The following is a 19992-nucleotide window of genomic DNA, read 5'->3' on the forward strand; positions in this document are numbered from 1 at the left end:
ACTCAAAAATTGAGACACAGAAAATGATGCACCCAAAAAAATCTGACGACGACCTAGTTGAGGTCTCAAAAAACCCACCAAGAATCTCCATGTTGCAAGCCCAAAAATCTCCACTGCTGTCCAGCACAGAAATTTGCCCACAAACCAGAAACCCTCAAAAAGACTTTAAAAAAGCAAAATCATTTTTTATTAAAAAAAACAATTAAAAAAAAATCTGGAAAATATTCCAGAAAGAAGGCCATGAATTTTTATTAAAAAATTCGCCAAACTTTAAAAAATCCCATCAACCCGTTCTGATACCATGAAAAATAAACTGATTGAATGATTCAATAATCGAATAATTTCTTTGAACGATATACACACGTATATATAGAGGTTACAAGACGATATTCTATAATTAGAAAATAACGTTGAAGTAAAAGATTAAAAAGCTAAACACAAAATTAAGCATGAAAACTAAATTAAGCTTAAAAGCTAATTACATAATAAAAAGCTAACTTAACAAGCTAAATAAGTCAACAAATTAAAATAAAAGATGACCACTAAAAATAGAAGATGACCATTATAGAAGATATTAATATTATTTTAACACTAAGCTACCACAATCAACTTGTTTTGCTAACCAAATCTAGTAGTTTAATTTTGTCTGTGAGGCTTCTTTACAAGAGCCAAACTCTATATAATGCAATTCAAAAGACATTTATTTGAAAATCTTCATAATAACAAAACAAAAAATAAGGACATAAATTGCAGTGCAGCAAATCCTCCCATCTGATTCACAAATATAACCAGTGGACTAAGTTGAATAAAGTTCTAAGAAAAGGCATAAGGATTAACAGTGAATGAAAAGAACAACAATTAAACAATCGTGGCATAGAAAGTTCATAACAATTAAACAATCGTGGCATAGAAAGTTCATAGAAATACTAGATACAACTCAAGTTTGAGCATCTATGACATAGCAGAGGTTCTGCCATCATCTTCAAATTCCTATTTGCCTCTTCATCCTCAAAGTTTAACATCCAAATTATGATACTAACTATTTTCATAATGGCTTTTAATTACACACATATTTTATATTGATGTATAGATTGTATTACTACAGCATCAATTAGTATAAGGAACAGAGTATCCTAAAAAAATATGTTGAGAGAAGTTGGGGTATACAGTATTCTAGAAACCAATTGCCCAAAGTAACGTCATGCCCCATTTATATGCTATTTTTATCCTCCAAATTTCAGAAGTTCTTTATTGTTTTGGAATTTTTTTGTTTTTAAAAAATATTAGCAGTTTCTTGTATAGATTGATGGTCAAGAATTTGTGATTTTCACATGGTGGAGAGCTAAGCTGAGCTGGGGAGATAAGGAGACGGAGCAATTGTGTCAGGCATAACAGATGCATGAAAACTAACAATAACATTGCTAATACCAGACTCAGTATAGGCAAACAGAAAGACCCTTAACCTCTGTATTCTCGTCTCTCAACAAACACCCAAAGAGGATTATAAACTCTCCTAAACCGTGCCTATTAATATTAATGGTTAAGTTGTGTGATTTTTCATCAAGTTTCTATAGAAATGACTGCTACATTTTTTGAAACAAGGGGAATAAGTTAACCTAAAATTCAAAGATTTTTATGGCCAGAACGACCAAGAGTTACTGTGGAGATGGAAACTTCATATAGAGTGAAATTATGAAAACTAACAGATAAAATTAAATACAAGTGTCTGTTGTTGGTTTTTTATTTGAAGTACTGCAAGGTATGAGTGGGAACACCATATATAATACATATTTAAGGTGCCCTCCCCTCCATATTTGGAGATTTATTTATTCCATAAATGTGGATTGCTTCTAGCTCTGGCTAAGGACCAGACGCTGAATAGTATTTGTTTGGCAGAAGTATAGTTATTTCAAGACTTTGATTATCCATGACTGTTTCCCATTTATAGTCTGGTAATTTTAAAACCAAGCTTCCATCAGCCTTTATTCTTTCAATAAATTTTAGAAATAAACATTTAAACCCATGTTATTGGATGGTTTTAAGTTTTAAATATTTTCACCATGCTAAAACCTAAGACACATAGGTACCGAAGTATGGCCCACAGATTTCTTCACATGATCTGCTCCTAGCAATGTCATTTATCCTTATCTGAGATTGTATAATAGGACATTAGGTCTCCTAATGACTCTTTCGCAACCTACCTGGATACATGCAAATACATGGTCTGCATCCATTTACCTGTCAATATCTAGGGAAAAATTATTATTTTTATTGCCGTCAACCAAATTGCCTTATATAACTGGTGACTGCAAATTCATTCCGTATTATGTGGAAGCAATCTAAACCATCCCATGAAACATTTAAAATTTTAAATAAGCATTGACTGTATGATTTTCAGTTTTAGCAGCTTTCAATGCACTAAATGTTCAGCCACAAAGGTACCAAGGTATTACATACAGATTTCTTGACATGATCTGCTGCAAGCAATGTCTTGTCTGTTTATTGAATGATAAGACACTAGATTTTCTGACTCTTTTTGTAAGCTGTCAGGAAACAGGATAACTGTAAATGCATGGTCTGCATCTAGTACATGCCACTATCTAGTTTTGAGAATTCATCGATTTTACTGCCATTCACCAAAGTGCCTAAAGTAACTGGTACAGAGACAATGCAGATTCGTTCCACATTGTTTCAAAGCACCTACACCATCCTGTATTCTATCATTTAAACCACTTTAGGAATTTCTCTTTCTTATTCCTCACACGAAAGCATGACCATGTGGTAAAGGCATACCAAAACCATGGCCATGTAGTAAAGCCACATCAAGATCCTAATCAGCTATTTTATATTAAAATCCATTGAAATATGGTCAAAAATAAAATATTTTCTAGACATATGTACCAAAATATAAACTAGCAATTGCACCTTGGTGTGCAATAAGTACGCCGAAAAGGTGTGGAAGTTCAATCAGGAAAAAAATTGGTTTATATGCTCATGTTTTGTTTGCAAGAGAAAGAGGGTAAGTAGATAGAAGAAAAGTTAAGAGTGAGATACAAAGAACAAAGAGAGGAGACATAAGAAGGAGAGGGATATCCAAGAGGGAAGAGATTGATAGAGAGATACATTGCCATATGAGAGAGATAAAGGGAAAGTGACATTGAAAGAGAGATATAGACAAGCAAATTAAAGAGATAGAGAGACCAAGAGGTAGAGGGAGAAAGATAAGAGAGATAAAGGAAAAACAACATTAAGAGGAGAGATTAATAGTTAAAACTTAATCTAAACAGATTAATAATTAAAATTGCATCTATAACATCTAACAAAATCCTCTAGCAGGATGTTATGATGGATGTTAATCTCTTAAAACCTTGTAGGTGTTGAACTCTATTAATAAGATGGATTGTAAATAAAACCCTTTGTGAATTATTTATTGATGCAAGGGATGACAGTGACGTCACAATTTAGTTGTAGTCACTTGTGTGTCTAGTATAGGAAAAGACTACATATGATGTCAATTCAATGAATGGAAAACAATAGAAATTCAACTGTCAAGGTAATTTGAATGATCTTGCACTCTGTCAACAACAATTTGTATCGATGCGTGAAGTCAGTTTGTATGATTGATGCTAGTCTCTTAAAACCTTGTAGGTGTTGAACTCTATTGATAAAGTTTTGTGATAGGAACTTATGTGAATGAATTGTAAATAAAACCCTTTGTGAATTATATATTGAGGCAGGGAATGACAATGACATCATAATTCAGTTATAGAGTCTTGTGTCTGGTATAGGAAATGACTACATTTGATGTCAATTCAATGAGTGAAAAACAATAGAAATAAGCATATTCACATATTCGAGATTCACATATTCAAACTCAAAGCTAATAGGCACTCATCGTAAAATTCTAAAAAATAAATACATCTAGATTGTCTATTTTAGTATACCAAAATGATTAAAATATACGTAATATTAGAATTATTCCTTTTCTATCATCCTAAAACCAAATACATTTCGTATCACATTTACTTTTAACTTAATATATAATATTTTAATATTATTACTTATACAATTTTTTATATTAATCTAAATTAATTTAATCTAAAATATATTATTTTTGTTAAATTAGCCTAAATAAGCCATGGGGAAAGGTTGCATTCCTTTACAAAATAGTGTAACATTCACATTGTGAGAATTTGGAAAAATATTTACATTAATCTTACAAGCATCCTTCACTGTGATAACCCAAACAGTTAGATAGATATTAAATGATCAATTAATTTGAACAAAGTTTTTCAAATATGAAATAGTGAGATATTCCGTAGTTGATTTCAGAACTTGTCCCAATGAAAATAGTTGCTAATTTCTTGGTCTTTAAAGTTAATTGCAAGAAAATATATGGTATCAAGTAGAGAAAGTTTTTCCAAATATTAAAATAAATATTTTTAAAAATGTAGATAAATAATATTTTCTTACCCAAGCCAATTTTACTAATGGTATTTTATGAGAGTAATAATCAATTGAAATACAATTTTTTAAAATAATAATATAATTTGTAAAAAACTATCAATTGATATACTTTATGATAACTATACTTATTTTACTTTATTTCTCATCATGAATTTCATTCATGGAAATCCTTTGCAAGGGATTGGGTTACATTGAACATATCCATTGTCAATAATTTTGAAAACACCCATAGAAAAAAGATTAAAAAAAACAAAAAAGCAGAATAATAATGTAGTGTTTCATTTATTCCAAAGAATAACATGGATGGATGGAGAATGGAAGGCTAGCCCAGCCCACAATAACTTGAATATACTAATACAATCTACATAATGGATATGCAAACCATAAGAGATATGCCTTTACACACTTTCTTATTCATAGAAACTAAACCTAGTGGTTGAAAAGTTTCTTGTTCAAGCTGTGCATTTGGAGTGTAACAAACAATAATGCAAACCAGCTGATTCATTATATCTGCAAAAATATATCGTGGGGATGCACTTTGCTCTGCAGCATGTGATTCGGAAGCTTCAAATATTCGTGGTGAACAGAAAAGTCTTCACATACTTGGTAGAAGATTGGGACTTATCATCATTAATTCCCGGATCTGAAAGCAACGTAGAAATCTTTTCGTACAGGCAGCATCAGTGTGTTATAAATGCACTGAAAATCTTCAGGTTAGTGAAAGGACGGTCAAAACCTAACATTAACTCAAATAACAGTGAGGACGAAAAAGGGCAAAGATAGAAGGACGGTAGCGACGGAAACAGTGAAAACTTCATGAAAAATCTAACGGCCACGAACGATTGAATCGTCTTGCAGCCCCCCTCATCGATTACACACCATTGATGGCCGAGATCAGGTCGTCCATTCTCAGATAGGAGATGCCTTCGGCGTAATTATAATATATCCAATGGTCATCAAACATAGAAAGAACAATAGGAAGAATTTTCTATTGGGTGATGGCCATTATCAATATTTTGTTGTTACTGTTCAGTACAGATACTGGTCAAGCTCCACTGGAAATAAATGACTATTGCAGTGGAAAAAATCAACCAACACATCTGCGTCCAACCCTTTCCACTTAAACTTATAATAATTCCTAACTACAGCCATTTCTTCACTGTCCTCAGAAGAACAAAACAACATTTTATGCACACTCCACATTTACCTGCTTGAATGAGCATTCATCCTTTCGATTATTCCATTTCAATTGTTTGAAACTTTTGCTTCTCAAAAACATTAAACTATTTGTGACCACAACCATAGCTGTATAAATCAATGAACGATAAAATAGGTTTTAGTAAGTCAAGTAAGACTAATTATGATAGAATAACAAACTTGACAAAGAAGTAAACAGTTTTTCTTTTTGAAGGTAGGTTAGGGAGTCCAGATTTTGAATGGCAAAATAAAATGCATGATCTTCATGACTCATACATAATAAAAAAAAGAATTTTAGATGCTGAAAGTTCAGATTTACCTCAGCCCTTGAAGAATTAAATAAATATAGGTAGATCTAGGGCTTTAAAAACTCCCGACTGCTCACATTAAATTCTTTACAATCAAATCGAATTATCATGGCCTGTGAAAAAATATTGCTCTCCACATGGAAAATGAGCTTAATGAATTTTCCTATCGTCTATATTCTTTGCCAGATCTCTTTACCATCTAAATTGAAGAACAGATTTAAATAAATGTATTTTTCTCCTCTTCACCAAAAAAAAGATTTAAGCGCTGCAACAACATTCTTGAACCAAATGTTGAAAATGTAAGGGCAGTGGTGAAAGAGCTGAGTTGTTATCAACCATCTCTGTACCCTCACTCAACTTGGAATAAGATTCATTCTACGTGTTAAATTTTGCCTATCAGGAAGTGTCAAGCTTTACTTTCAGCAGCAAGCTTCTTTCGTTGGTGGTGCTCTGCAACCTTGTAATCCACCACTTCTCTAAAAAGGTTGGCATCAAGAACACAATCAAAACTACCATAGACAGCAGCTTGCACACTGGCCATCATCTTCGCTATTTCTCGGCCAGAGAATCCTTCAGTTTTGACAGCAGCCTCACGGAGAACATCTTCTGATATACCCTTTATCTCTATCTTTTGTTGCCTACCCTTAAAGAAAGATGCCCATCTAGTTCTAGTACTGCCTGCCTGTGCAATGTACTTCTCCAAATATAGTTTTAATAACTTAAGCCGTTCCTCTTCTCCTGGAAGAGGGAACTCAAGAACCTCGTCAACACGATCAGTAACAGCCGAATCAAGATCACCTGGCCGATTTGTTGCAAGAGCAAGCACTATGTCTCTGGATTGATCCCCAGTACGATATAAAAGTGCATTAAGAGCACTCCGCTGAGCTTCACTCATATGAGTGTTATTGCGTCTGCATCAAAATAATATTGGCATGAATAAATTTCAAATATGCAAAGGCAACAGAAAGCTCTGATGAAAAGTTACAACCAACAGCATTGTAGTACATGTAACAAACTAAACTTCAAATGCTCATAGCATTTCAAACCAAATTGTGCAACTCTTAAGTTAGAATCTAAACCCGTTAATCTTAGTTCATACTTTCAAACATGCTTCTGGCATTCAAAGAAGAAAGATGCTTAAATTCTATAAACATGAATGAAAAATTTAGGTAATTTCCATTAATTCAAGATGCAGACTTAAGATTTGTCAACCATTACAAGCAATAACAAACATAAATACAGGTATATGAGCAAGCCCATAGCCAATAGAACAATATACATAACAAGTTTAATACAGCCCTCTCATTAGCAAACCCAAACCTCAAAACCAAGACACCAGAATGAACTGCAATCAATCAATCAGGTAAGAAGGCAAGACAACTACTGAAATTCTGATTCAAGAACATAGCATTGAGGAGAAGGAAAACAACTACTGCACACATATTGCTTTCCCAGCTAACTAAAACTCTAAGATGTAATAACTCAGCAGATGGGCTTCCCATTCACTAATAAATGGCTATCTGCATCCAACCATTAGGCCAAATATGGAATGCAAGTATGAACATTCAGAAGCAGGGTTAGGTACCCTTTTGAGTAGAGTACCCAAGAATTGGATAAGCAAGGAACCTTCAAGCCAATGCAGCAGTTGCTACTAATGCAGTCAAAAAAGAAAAAAGAACATTAACCAATCGCCGAGGCCTGATAACATTTCACATGTTTGGAATACCATAAAAGTACAACTTGTTTTTTAGATAAATAATAGAACACAATATTCAGTCTACAATTTTAGATTTATAAAAATACAAAAAAAAGAAAACAAAACCCCGTTGCCTAAAAAGGTGTGAATCTCTAAAGAACACTTTACTTTGCATCTAATTGGTTAAGATATAATAATGGAATCTAAAAGCAAAGTAATCTTATTGTCTAAAAAATTTCAAGGAATATTAGAAAATAAAAATCCTGAGATATGCAGGAAAGATTACATACTCGCATAGAAAAGCATCTGCTTCATCAATGAAAAGTAGTAACCCTTTCCTTGATTTTGTAGCCCAGTCAAAGAGTTGATGAATTTTAGTAACAGCCTGAGAACCCAATGGAGCTACATCTCCTCCAGTCATCAATGCATATTCGAGACCCTGTAAAATTCACATTAGTAGCAAATACTGACATATACAAATTGCAAGAAGACTGCTTCAACTCTAAATATCCCAAATAATGAAATATTGACCTTCAATTTTTCAATGTAGACACTAGGCATTCTAATTTCTAAGTTCATCACCATCCAAGAACCCAAACATCAAATCTTTCAAGTACAGCGAACTGTAGCTGATAGGGGTTCCACTTAAACCATAGAAATCATATAACAACATGAAGAGAATAGCACAACAAAATTGGACGTAATCATGGTAATGCCTTCACCAGAGGCATTTACAAGACTGCCTTGATATTCTCCAGAAGCTAAACGGGAGTGGAATAATGATCACAATATTACATTTTAACCCAGTTGGCAAATCTATGAGACAAAAACAGAACAGAGCCTCACCAGATTTTGAAGATATGTTATATATAAGGTCAAAGTTACATAGAAAATAATTTACCGATTTGTGAGCAAGTTCCCTTGCTGCCATTGTTTTGCCCGTGCCTGGAGGTCCATAAAAAAGCATATTTCGGAAAGGAGCCTGATGAGTCTTAGTGTTTGCAGTTGCAGAAGCAATTTGTTCAATTCTCTTTTGCAACGAAGGATGAAGAATAACATCACCAAAAGCATTTCCACTTTTTCCAGGATCCTTCTCTCCCATTGAGTTGTGAGATTTAGAAAAGGAACTCTTGACACGAGAGAAAAAACCTGACCATGGATACTTTCCTCTTGACGACTCTCGTATCAATGAAGGCTGACCCAATATTCTATCAATATAGCTCCAAATAACCCTGGAACCTTCTCTGTGGAATCAAAAACAAATATAACAATCAGTCAAAACTTCAAACAAGAAACCTAACCTAAACTCCAAGTATTGTCACAAACAGATTGGATAGATGATCCCTTTTAAATCACATGCATTATAAGGGGCACCAAAGAGTCTTATTGTAGTCGTAATTGAATAAATCAACAATTACAGTAAAATTTGCTCAAAACAAAATTAAAACTATCTCAAACATTGCTTGAAATTCATCCCTTGTATATCTGTATTCATTTTTTAATATTCTATTTGATGATGGTAGCCAAATGTCACTAACTTTCTCATAAGTGAATCCCTGTATTGTTAGGGTTCACTTTAGTTTGAGCTAACAAAACAGCATCCCCATTTCTCACGCTAAGAGAGTTCAATATAAACCCTTTTCATTATCTTTAAGTACAATTATATCCTTTAACATGTACTATGCTACAACACACTGAGTTCCAACAAATGTACTGAGTTTTACAGCCATATTCCTCTATTCACAAAGATTTATGTCATAATTAGACTTTCAACTTGTCTGTTGAGAAACAATTTACCTTTAAGAACCTTTACTTTAAAAGTCAAGAGTCTCACAAAATATCGGTTACCATATCTGATACATGGTTTCTTATCACTCATTTAATGAGATTTCCGTCTTCAGCTTTATCTTATGGCGGTTAAATTTTTTACTGTTTTCAGTATAAGAAATGAAAAAAAATAACTAAGGAGCTTCTAAGCTAACTTGTTTTGATGATACTTGCTATGTTTATAGATAAAATCACAGCTAGAGAGTGTACCACCATGCTCTGCCCAAGGAAAATATATAATGGCAAAAGCCTATAATGCACTCTTGGGAAAAGGGTTTTCTGACTCTTCTCAATCTCAATCTAACTATGACTATCCATAATTTAAACATTCTAAAGGGCCTAGACCGTGATCTTAGCATCTGGATCCTTGATCAGAAAAATTCAAAAGATATACTAGTCCAGAAAAAGAAACACTCGCATGTCACATCACTTGGGAAGGACTACAAATCAAGTTGGAAGAAATAATTGGGATGCAGGTTCTGAGAAGAATTACAAAAGAAAAAAAAAGAAATTTGAGAGTAGAAAATGTCCATAAAACGTACCAGAAAATAATTAAGTGTAAGCAAATAAATGAATCAAAAGCAGAAAAGGCACAACTTCATTCTTGATCTGTCAATATCTGGCCCGGAATGCGAGTTTGAAATGGCATAAATCTATTCAACCCATAGTTATAAAACAGGTCAGGAATCGCCCAGACTCAGTGAGTCCTGAGGTGGGTGGATGCAAACAAGTCTAGAAGACTCAGTAGTCCCTAAAACTTAACCAAGTCAGATGTGAAAATCAGAAATTTAAAATAACACAAACGAAGAATAATAAAACATTAAAAAAAAACCAAAACCTAACACTCTATGGAGGCAAACATAGTTAGGGCCTAATTGCTGGTCTAGCACATTCCTAGAGATTATAGGGTATCTGTAAATAAATGCAAGGTATCCACCTGAGACCCACCCAAGCCACTATGTGATGGCTTTAATCAGCTACAAGGGAAGACTCTATTGGTATCCTCTTCATTTTAGTAACTCGGTGCTCTGGAAATCATTAGGAAGCTCTTCCCTTCATCTTGATCCACCCGCAGCTCCTTGATATACTTGGTAAGCTCCTGGTGATATCTCAAATCACACCATCGGTGGACTCAACTCCACCCTTAGAGAAGCAGTTTCCTCATTTTCTGTAGATGCCTCCACTGCCTGTGTTTTCAGCCACTGTCCTTACTATATCCCAAAAAAAAAAGTAGCACGGTTCCTTTTCCTGCACTAATACAACCAGCTTTCAAAAAAAAAAAATTGTCCTTAATTAAGGCATGTGTATGCCTCTGTTGTTTGTTGTGCCTTCCTAGCTGAGAGCCACCCTCATCATGGACAAAGTTTCAAAATCTTCTGCCCAAAAGACATGTTTAAGATTTCAATTAGAGAAAACCCTTGCATGGTGGGTGTCTCTCAATTCCTTCTTTTCTTCTGTGATTGCCAAGTGAAGAACTCAAAAACAAAAACTCCAACAGGCAGGGTACTAGCACAAAAGTGGACAAAAACAGCAGAGAAAACAAGGTATTGGGTAAAGCAAGGGTCTTATGCCAATTTTAATACTTCTACCCACTACATTATAATTTCTTAGTGACAGTTCCATGCTACCCCGATTGAATAATAATCCTGGACATAATGAAAGGATAAGATCAGATATGTCATAATGAAGGGAATTAAGAGCTCTGAGAAAACGATGGCTCAGGCTTGCGGGTTTTCTTTGTCTAGTAAACCAAACCACATTAGAATCTTCCTTAAAAGTCATGCATATATTTTAGGAATGAATGGAGACCTTCCCACTCCTCCAAGCAAAAGCTCACCATCATGCCTAAAAGATCCTGGAGAGGCTTTGCATTGGTTAAAAAATCTGCTGTATTGTTAATTTCTCATAAACAGAGTTAGAAGCAGATACAAGTATTAGGTCCCTAGCTTCTTTTAGAGCACTTTCCAAATAGGAGACAATCCTTTGCATATTCCCTTAATGGTTAATTGGGAGTCACCTTCCACTAACGAATGCCAGAAATATATAAACAGGACAAGTTTTAACCCTTCTACCCATTCAATTGCCTATGCCACATTTTTGGTAATAGTCATAATAAAAGTAAATGAGACCACAATAGAGATAGGACTGTGATCTCTTATAGGCCACAATGTACCCCAATACATGGATTGCTTTGGATGCCCTTGTAAAATTTAGTTATTAGCCGATAGGCTATATTCTGTGGGAGCTTTTAATCAGATACCTGTCTCACGCCATAAAACCATTTGCTGTAAAACTGTTTTGAGTTATTGGTTTGTTTATTCATTGTCCCACATCTAATTTTACAGCTGTAAATAAAATCGCATCAAATCTGACCTTCCAGCCATTATCTCATGCCTTAAAGTTGTAGAATTTATTACTAGATGTGAATATTTTTATTGATTTCTTTTAAATTTTTGGGATGTGTGAACTCCATTATCCTCTCCACTGACGTAATTTCCACACACCATCAAGATAAAATCTATAATATTTTTACAATGAATGTGTATAAATCTGCTCCTAACTCATTGGCCTATAAATCTGCTCCTAACTCATTGGCCCTGGCTTGGGTATATATCTTGCCATAAATGCAGTATCAAGTGACGTAGATCCATTCACTACTGGTTGCCATTTACTAAGTACAGATTAGCTGTTGGCTACTCCAATAGTTTGGTTCACTGCCCTCTCATCAAAGGCCAACATTTTGAAAAATAAAAGGCAATAGAAGAGCAATTGTTAGCTGTCTTCCAGTCATTTGATTTTGGATTGTTTTCCATTGTGACTATCAAAATATAGTTTTGACCATGATTTTTTTATTTTATATCTCTACTTCTCTACAGAAAAAGTTCTCCTTACTGGTGAGGCTTTAGATGGCTTACTATCTCCCAAAAGACATGACTTGACACCAGTTCGAATCGCACTGTGCAAACCTGCAACATTCTTTTACAGTGCTCATATGTAAACGCAGCTGTGAAATTTCAGGTATGCTTGAAATGTTATGGCTTTTTTTCATCTTGTTTTAATTTTTGGTCACTTATTTTTATTGAAATATGTATTTGCTTGCGCTGTTTAAAGTAGCTTTAAACTATGGCAGATTCGATCTGCTGAAGTTTTTGTCCTTTATTGTTGTATATGTTTAGTGTTTGGTTTAGTTTAAATTAAAATGATTTTTTTTCCTTAAATTGTAATGACCCTGCAGAGGTTATAACCAGCGTTGAGAGGGTATGTGAGAGCTTCTTTGGGTTGAGGCTGAATTGGAGGGTGGAAAGTTTCTGTTGAATTAGTCTAACATGTCGTGCTGTTGGATTTATAGTCAGCTGGTAGAACATGTGAGAAAAAATCCCCCAAATTCTTTCAATTCGTGTTGTTCGGATTTTTATATTTAAGTATCGGTATGGCATGAGCTGTGTTATTTATATAATATTGTTTACAGTGCATTTGTCATAATTGTGGAAAAATTGAGTTGATTTTTAATGTGGGTTTTCGATGCTTTCTTTTTATTATATTAGATTTGAGTATTCCAAGGGAGCTGCTTGATTACAATCATGTGGTTTTGACTTTATTAAACTGTTTGTTTCTGAGCCGGCAATGGTCAAGAGCTATGACATTGATTATAGCATTGTGCTGCCATGTTGCAAATTGCATTGTGCTGGCTACTCAAATGTCTCTTTCAATTATCTACATTTGGTCTCAAATAGTTCCTTACTCCTTAAGAAAGAGACATTTGAGCTCAGAAGAAAAGTAGAGAAACAATATAAATAAAATGAAGTTCGGCACAAGTTTCAAATGGACTTGACCAAGTCATATTTGAGTAAATGGTCAGGAAACTCTCAATTTAAGTTATTGATAGGCTTTTGCAAGTCAGAACAACTAAAAATTTGATTTGAGACATTTTACTTTAAAACGGGTTTAATTCAAGCAAGGTTTCTACATGAAATAACTCAAATTCATATGCAACTCAACCTCAAGAGTAGATTGAAATAAAAAGCTTCTGGAAAAAGTGTGTATTTTAGTTTCATCAATATTTTGGATCGAGTTCTGTTATCTATCATTGGGATGAGAGAAAAATGATATAAGGATGACAGGATTAATTCAATATAAAGCACCAAGAGATGCCCATGGTGACACGGAAACCTATATATTGAAGCATCTCTTAGCTTTCCTCATCCTTGATTTCTAAATCTCCATTTTCGTCTCTTGGCACTTTATATTGAGCTAATCCTGCAAACCTTCTCTCATTTTCCTCTCAGACCTCATGACCTATGTTGAACAGACAACAAACCAAACCTAAGCAGTGTTCTAAATGCAATAGCTCCTCAAATTAATAAATAATTTAACCATAGAAGTGATTAAATTCAGTGCAACTTCACATTCTTTAATAATGACAGAAAGGGCACATATAAGATTCTAACAAGTCATAGTTCTTGCCTTTATGCTTTCACAATTACCTTATTTGAAAAAGAGAATGCTGAAAAAAGTGTAATCAAGCAATAGTCATTGCATCTATGTGTTCACAATTGTTAGACTGGAAAACACACGGTGCAAAATCAAGAATAATTTAACCATAAATGTCAACTATATGAATTCATAATTGTTATATTGGAGAATACATACTTTTGTACCTATTAAACTCTTTAAGAAAAGTATACACCATGTTGATTTGCACCCAATATTAATGTTTTTGAAAAAAGTATCCATGGTTTCAAAGCAAAAGTCCTTAACCGTCTTCTAGTTACATAAATGTCTTGACAACTATCGTATGTGCGTGTTAACAAGCGACCATCAATATTCTACCAACCAACAGGGGAGACAATCAACAACCTAAGCATTGGCTAGGCACCTGTCAAAAACTTATTGATAAAGATGTTGTCGTCTCATCTGCTTGTTAACAAGCCACCATCAGAACTCTACCAACTAACAGGGCGGAGTGATCAACCACCTAAGCTTTGGCAAGGTGCCTCTAAATAGATTACTGATAAGGATACTGTCGGTACAAAAGAAAAAACATGCTCAAAATGAGTCACAAGTTATAACCTTTCTGAACTCCATGATCAAAGCAGGACCAACTTCAGAACTATTTGCATTGAAAAGCCTAACGTATTTAAATCAATAATATGAATTTGCATATTTGTAATAACATGCAAAAAGGATCAAACATAAATGCAATTGTTGTTTGCAACAAATAGACACATCCCCCACCAACCAAAACTTGTGATGCTCATCCCAATTCCCAATGCAAGTAACAATGTCATATACTGCAATTTTAAAAAAATGATGCATTTCATCAAATCAAATGTGATGCAAAGTGAAATTATTAAACTGACATACATTATGTGGGAGTCATTAGAATAATATCTTAGTTATTAATTATTAATGGTCAATATTGTATGATATTGTAAATATTAGGAATTTCTAATTTTGTTTCAGTTGTCAACTGTTTCTTTATGGAAACATCGATCTTGTAACTCTATAAATGATCTTTCGATCAATCTTTTGATTCATTCAATTATTTACCAATTACCTGTGTAATATGGTATCAGAGCTCAGGGAATAAAAAAAATTTAAAAAGATTTTTATAATTCTAAATGTTTTTTAGTGAAAAAAATATTCGAATCAATTTTCAATAATCTTTTCAAAAACCTGCTCAGGGTTTTTTGCTTTTTCGAATCTGTGACCCACACGATTTTTTTCGCACCCATTCTACTCTCTGCGATTTTTCACGCCTGCTTCTGCCCTTCACATGATCTCTGTGTTGTCTGCTCTTGATCGCAGTGAACATTTTTTCTCCTGCTCACGACCTCTGTTCTTGCTCTGCAACACGATCTATGTGTGTTCTTTCTGTCTGCAAGCGCAATTTTGTGTTATTGGCGCCAGCAGAAAAGTTTAGTGACCTGCAAATTTTTTCGTCTTTGCCGCGTTCTCTATTCATTGTTTTTGTATCTGAGCAGATTTTCTGCAAATCGAGGGTTTTCTATTTGTTCACGCCATTTCAATCTGCGCACGACCTGCGATTTTCAGCCCACACCTATACATGTTACAACCCGCGCGAACAAAAATTTTCATCTGCAGCTCATTATGGCTCATTCCGCAATTTGGTTTCACAGGATTCTACTCCGCAAATAGGGTTTTTTACCCTTTGTTTCTGTGTCAAGGGTTTTATTACGAACCCTCAAAAAAAATCGGGTTTTTATCACCTTTTTCTGGGTTTTTTCAGCATATTTCTAGCTTTCTGTCAGATTTTTTCTGGGTCATCCAAAATCCATACATTGGGATCTGTGTCCAAAAATTTACTATTCTGCCTCGAAATCAGTGCAAGCTTTATGCCTTTTCACGCGTTGATCAACTCCTACCTCGATATTCATGTTGTCATTCGGTCAACCAGCTTTGACCTCAGTTTTTCCTGATGGCATCTCTGACAAATATTCTACTTGAGGGGAGTCAGAAATTCAATGGCAGAAATTATAATACCCGGAAGCAACGGAAGTTCACAATTTTTGAGTATCGTGTCATCGATCAATTGATCCTTGGAAACTGCAACTGGTCCTCATCAAACAAAGTTTGATGAACAAAATCGTGAAGTTGTCGTGCTCATCAAGATCTCAGTGACCAACCATCAGCATCCTCAGATACCTTTCGGCAAAACAACTGCCGAGATATGCTCTTCTCTATTGTCATGGATGAGCACAAATCCCTTCAGGAGCATCTCAATCAGATCAAAGACATCCGTGATCAGTTAGAAGCCACTGGTCATAATATGGAGGCCATGGTCATCATCGCCTTCAAAAGTTTGCCAAAGTCCTACAAGCATTTTGTCGAAACACTCAACATCACCTCAACTAGTGTTGATCTAAAGTTCACTAATCTCTGCACTAAACTTCTACTACAGGATCGATGGAAGTAGCAGTTCGGCAACAGTACAAGCTCATCCTCTACAGAACAAGCTTTTGCAAGAAAATCCTTTCATAAGGATAAAGGCAAATCTTAGTCTTCTCAACATAAACCCTCGGCTATACATCGAAAGGCTCGAAGAAGAAAAGTGTTCAATGAAATTACTGCCATAAGTTTGGTCATATGAAACTCGAGTGTCATACACACTTGGCTGCATAGGCCAAGCAAAGTGGTTCACAGCCTAAAGCAAATGTAGAGGAGCACACTAAGAAAAGCGAGTCTGCCTTTTACGCCTTTATGGCAAAAAGACTTGCAGACCATGTAAATTCTTATGCCTGGTATATTGATTCAGGTGCCTCACGCCACTTCACTCATCGCCGAGATTAGTTCACTAATTTTCAACCTTACTCAAATTCAGTTATTTTTGGAGGGGAAGAGTACACCATTGTCGGAAAGGGTAATGTGCAGATTCAGTCTAGAGGGAGAAAATTGATTTTCCTCAACGTGTACTATGTTCCAGGAATGGAACTCAATCTTCTCTCAATCAGTCAAATTTTGAGACATTCTCCTCGGCTTGACATGACCTTCAGTTTACATCAGTGCAATATCATTGATCGGGAGACTCAGTCTATTGTTGCCGTGGGTCTTGAGGATCATGGTCTATTCAGACTGTTGATTCTGGTGATTCTCGGGAGCTTGCCATGGAAGCCAAGCACTCCTCTTTTAGTACACTTTGGCATCAGCGTTATGGGGACTTAAATGTGCACTATCTTTCTCAACTTGTTCGAGAAGATCTTGTCATCGGATTGCTAGAGATCCAAACTCAGAACCTCAGAGTTTGTGGAGCATGTCAAGCTGGGAAGCAGCATCAGACTCTGTTTTCGGATGGCAACTCCTAGAGAGCTTCCAAGGTACTACAACTGGTCCATGTTGATATCAGTGGACCTATGGCTACTCCCTCTATTACTGAGTCCAAGTGTTTTTTACTTTTTGTTGATGATTTCAATCGAAAAAATGTGGGTGTAATTCCTTCATCAAAAACCAAAGGTGTTTGTTGTGTTTCAAAAGTTCAAAGCATTAGTAGAAAAAGAGCCTGGTCAACCTATTGTTACTCTTCGATCTAATAATGGGGGAGAATTTTGTTCTTTTGCCTTCTCCCATTTCTGTGAACAACATGGCATCAAGCACCAACTCACTACACCTTACACCCCTCAGCAAAACAGTGTCGTTGATCGAAGAAACCGCACAATTACCGAAATGGCCCGGTCTATGCTTGAACACAAGAGTGTTCCAAAGAAGTTTTGAGCTGAAGCAGTTAACACTGCAATCTGTCTTTTGAGTCAGTCTCCTACAATAGCTATGAAGAAGAAGACTTTGGAAGAGGCCTAGTTAGGCCGCGAGCCCAAAATTAGTCACTTGAAAGTTTTTGGCTCCACTACTTTTGTTTGGATCCCTGATGCTCAACGCACCAAGTTGGAAGCCAAGAGCTTGAAACTCATGCTCACCAGCTACAGTGATAATCACAAGGCCTACCGATTGGTTGACACATATCATCTCACCTTCAATCGTGATGTGGTTTTTGATGAGGAATGAGGGCCTTTTGAACTCTCTCCTCCAGTCGTGGATTCAAAGGATCAGCCTTTCAAGGCTTCAGACTAGAGTGTTCGTCTTCCATTAGGTCCACCTGATGGGAGGGCTTCAGTTGTTCTAGTTCTTGCACGTACACTAGTTCCTTCTCCTGCAAGATCACCTAGACATGCAGCTGTACCACCTAATTTTCCTCAGGATTCATCCAATCTTCTGTTTGATGATCTCGATCTTGTTGCACCTCCTGCATCTAATGGTGGCACTTCTACTCTCCGACCTAAATGGTGGGCTAAGACAATTGTTGATCTTCATGATGATGAGCTCATCGAGGGTAGAACTGCTCGAAAGCAGAGCAAGCACCCCGATTATGTCAATTTTGCTCTCATGGCCAAAATTCACAATGTGCATGAACCTCAAACATACACAGAGGCGAAAGGGATACCTAAGTGGGAACAAGCTATGGCAACTAAGCATCACAGCTTGCTAAAAAATAACACACGGGTTCTGTCAGATCTTCTTCCAAGGAAGAAACCCATTGGATGCAAATGGTTCTATAAGGTCAAATACAAGGTTGATGGTACTTTGGATGTACAAGGCTCATCTCGTTATCAAAGGCTTCTCTCGGCGTAAAGGAATTGATTACGAGGAGACCTTTGCTTAGACAGCAAAGATAAGCACCATCAAATTAGTCCTAGCCATGGTAACTCAGTGTGGCTAGAAGGTCCATCAAATGGACATCAAGAGTGCCTTCTTGAATGGTGAGTTACAGGAAGAGGTCTACACGACACAACCTCCTGGATTCAAGGTTGTCGGAAAAAGAACACCAGGTGCTCAAACTGGTGAAAGCACTCTATGGCCTGAAACGGGCTCCTCGGGCATGGCACATGAAAATTGATAAGTACCTCATAGATCAAGGTTTCCAAAGGAGTCCTAACTCAAATATGTATGTCAAGACCACTGGCAGTGATATCATCCTTCTGGTTATTTGTGGATGATCTAATCATCATTGGCAGTCCGACATCTTTGATTCAGGGAATCAAGCAGAATTTATGCCAGTCTTTTGACATGATCGACCTTGGGCTTCTGCACTACTACCTAGGTGTTGAGGTTTGGCAACAGTCTCATGGCATCTTCATCACTTAGTCCAAAAATGCCAGGGCTCTACTAGACAAGTTATGAATGCAAGACTGCAAACCAACATCTACACCTATGGAGAAATGCCTGAAGTTGTCGGCCAAATCTGGTTCTCCAGTTGAGAATGAATCCAATTTCAAGCAACTAGTGGGCAGTTTAATATATCTCACTGCCACTAGACCTGATCTGAGCTATGCAGTGAGTTACATTTCCCGCTTCATGACAACTCCTACATCAGATCATTAGGCTGCAGCAAGGCGGATCCTGTGGTATGTCAGGGGCACTTCAGACTTTGGTATCCTTTATGGACGGACCAAAGATCCCAGACTCATCGGTTTCACAAATTCGGATTGGGCAAGCTCTGTTGATTACAGAAAGTCCACATCCGAGTTTGTCTTCAGTTTGGGCACAGGTGTTGTCACTTGGACCAATAAGAAGCAACAGGTTGTAGCTCTTTCCTCAACCGAAGTTGAATATCGAGGAACATTCAAAGCAGCTTGTGAGGCAGTTTGGCTTCGAAGGATGCTTTCAAACATCCAGATGTCTCAAGCAAGTCCTACACCCCTCTTCTATGACAATCAAGGGGTGCTCAAACTCGCCAAAAATCCAATCTTCCATGAGCGAACCAAGCATGTCAAGCTTCATTGTCACTTCATCTGCGAGCTGGTTGAAGATGGATCCGTGGATTTGCAGTATGTTCCTACTGAGGACCAGACTACAAACATCCTCACCAAGACCCTACATCCAGATAAGTTTGTTAAGTTCAAGTGGCAACTTGGTGTAGTAGACAGATTGACCATTAAGGGAGGGTATTAGAATAATATCTTAGTTATTAATTATTAATGGGCAATA

General features: G+C 36.1%; 1 protein-coding gene across 1 annotated transcript in view; it reads right to left on the bottom strand.

Annotated features, from left to right (window-relative positions):
• Positions 1-5941: 5941 nt before the first annotated feature.
• Positions 5942-19992, bottom strand: part of LOC131043741 (uncharacterized) — a 42293-nt gene continuing 28242 nt past the window's right edge. Inside the window, exons 6-8 of the mRNA XM_057976973.2 lie at positions 8570-8912; positions 7959-8107; positions 5942-6883 (exon numbers count right to left, since the gene is read on the bottom strand). Coding sequence (XP_057832956.1) covers positions 6379-6883; positions 7959-8107; positions 8570-8912 — 997 coding nt within the window. The 3' untranslated portion in view covers positions 5942-6378. The remainder of the gene's footprint in view (positions 6884-7958; positions 8108-8569; positions 8913-19992) is intronic.

The sequence above is a fragment of the Cryptomeria japonica genome, chromosome 2, assembly GCF_030272615.1.
Source record: "Cryptomeria japonica chromosome 2, Sugi_1.0, whole genome shotgun sequence".
Lineage (NCBI taxonomy): Eukaryota > Viridiplantae > Streptophyta > Pinopsida > Cupressales > Cupressaceae > Cryptomeria > Cryptomeria japonica.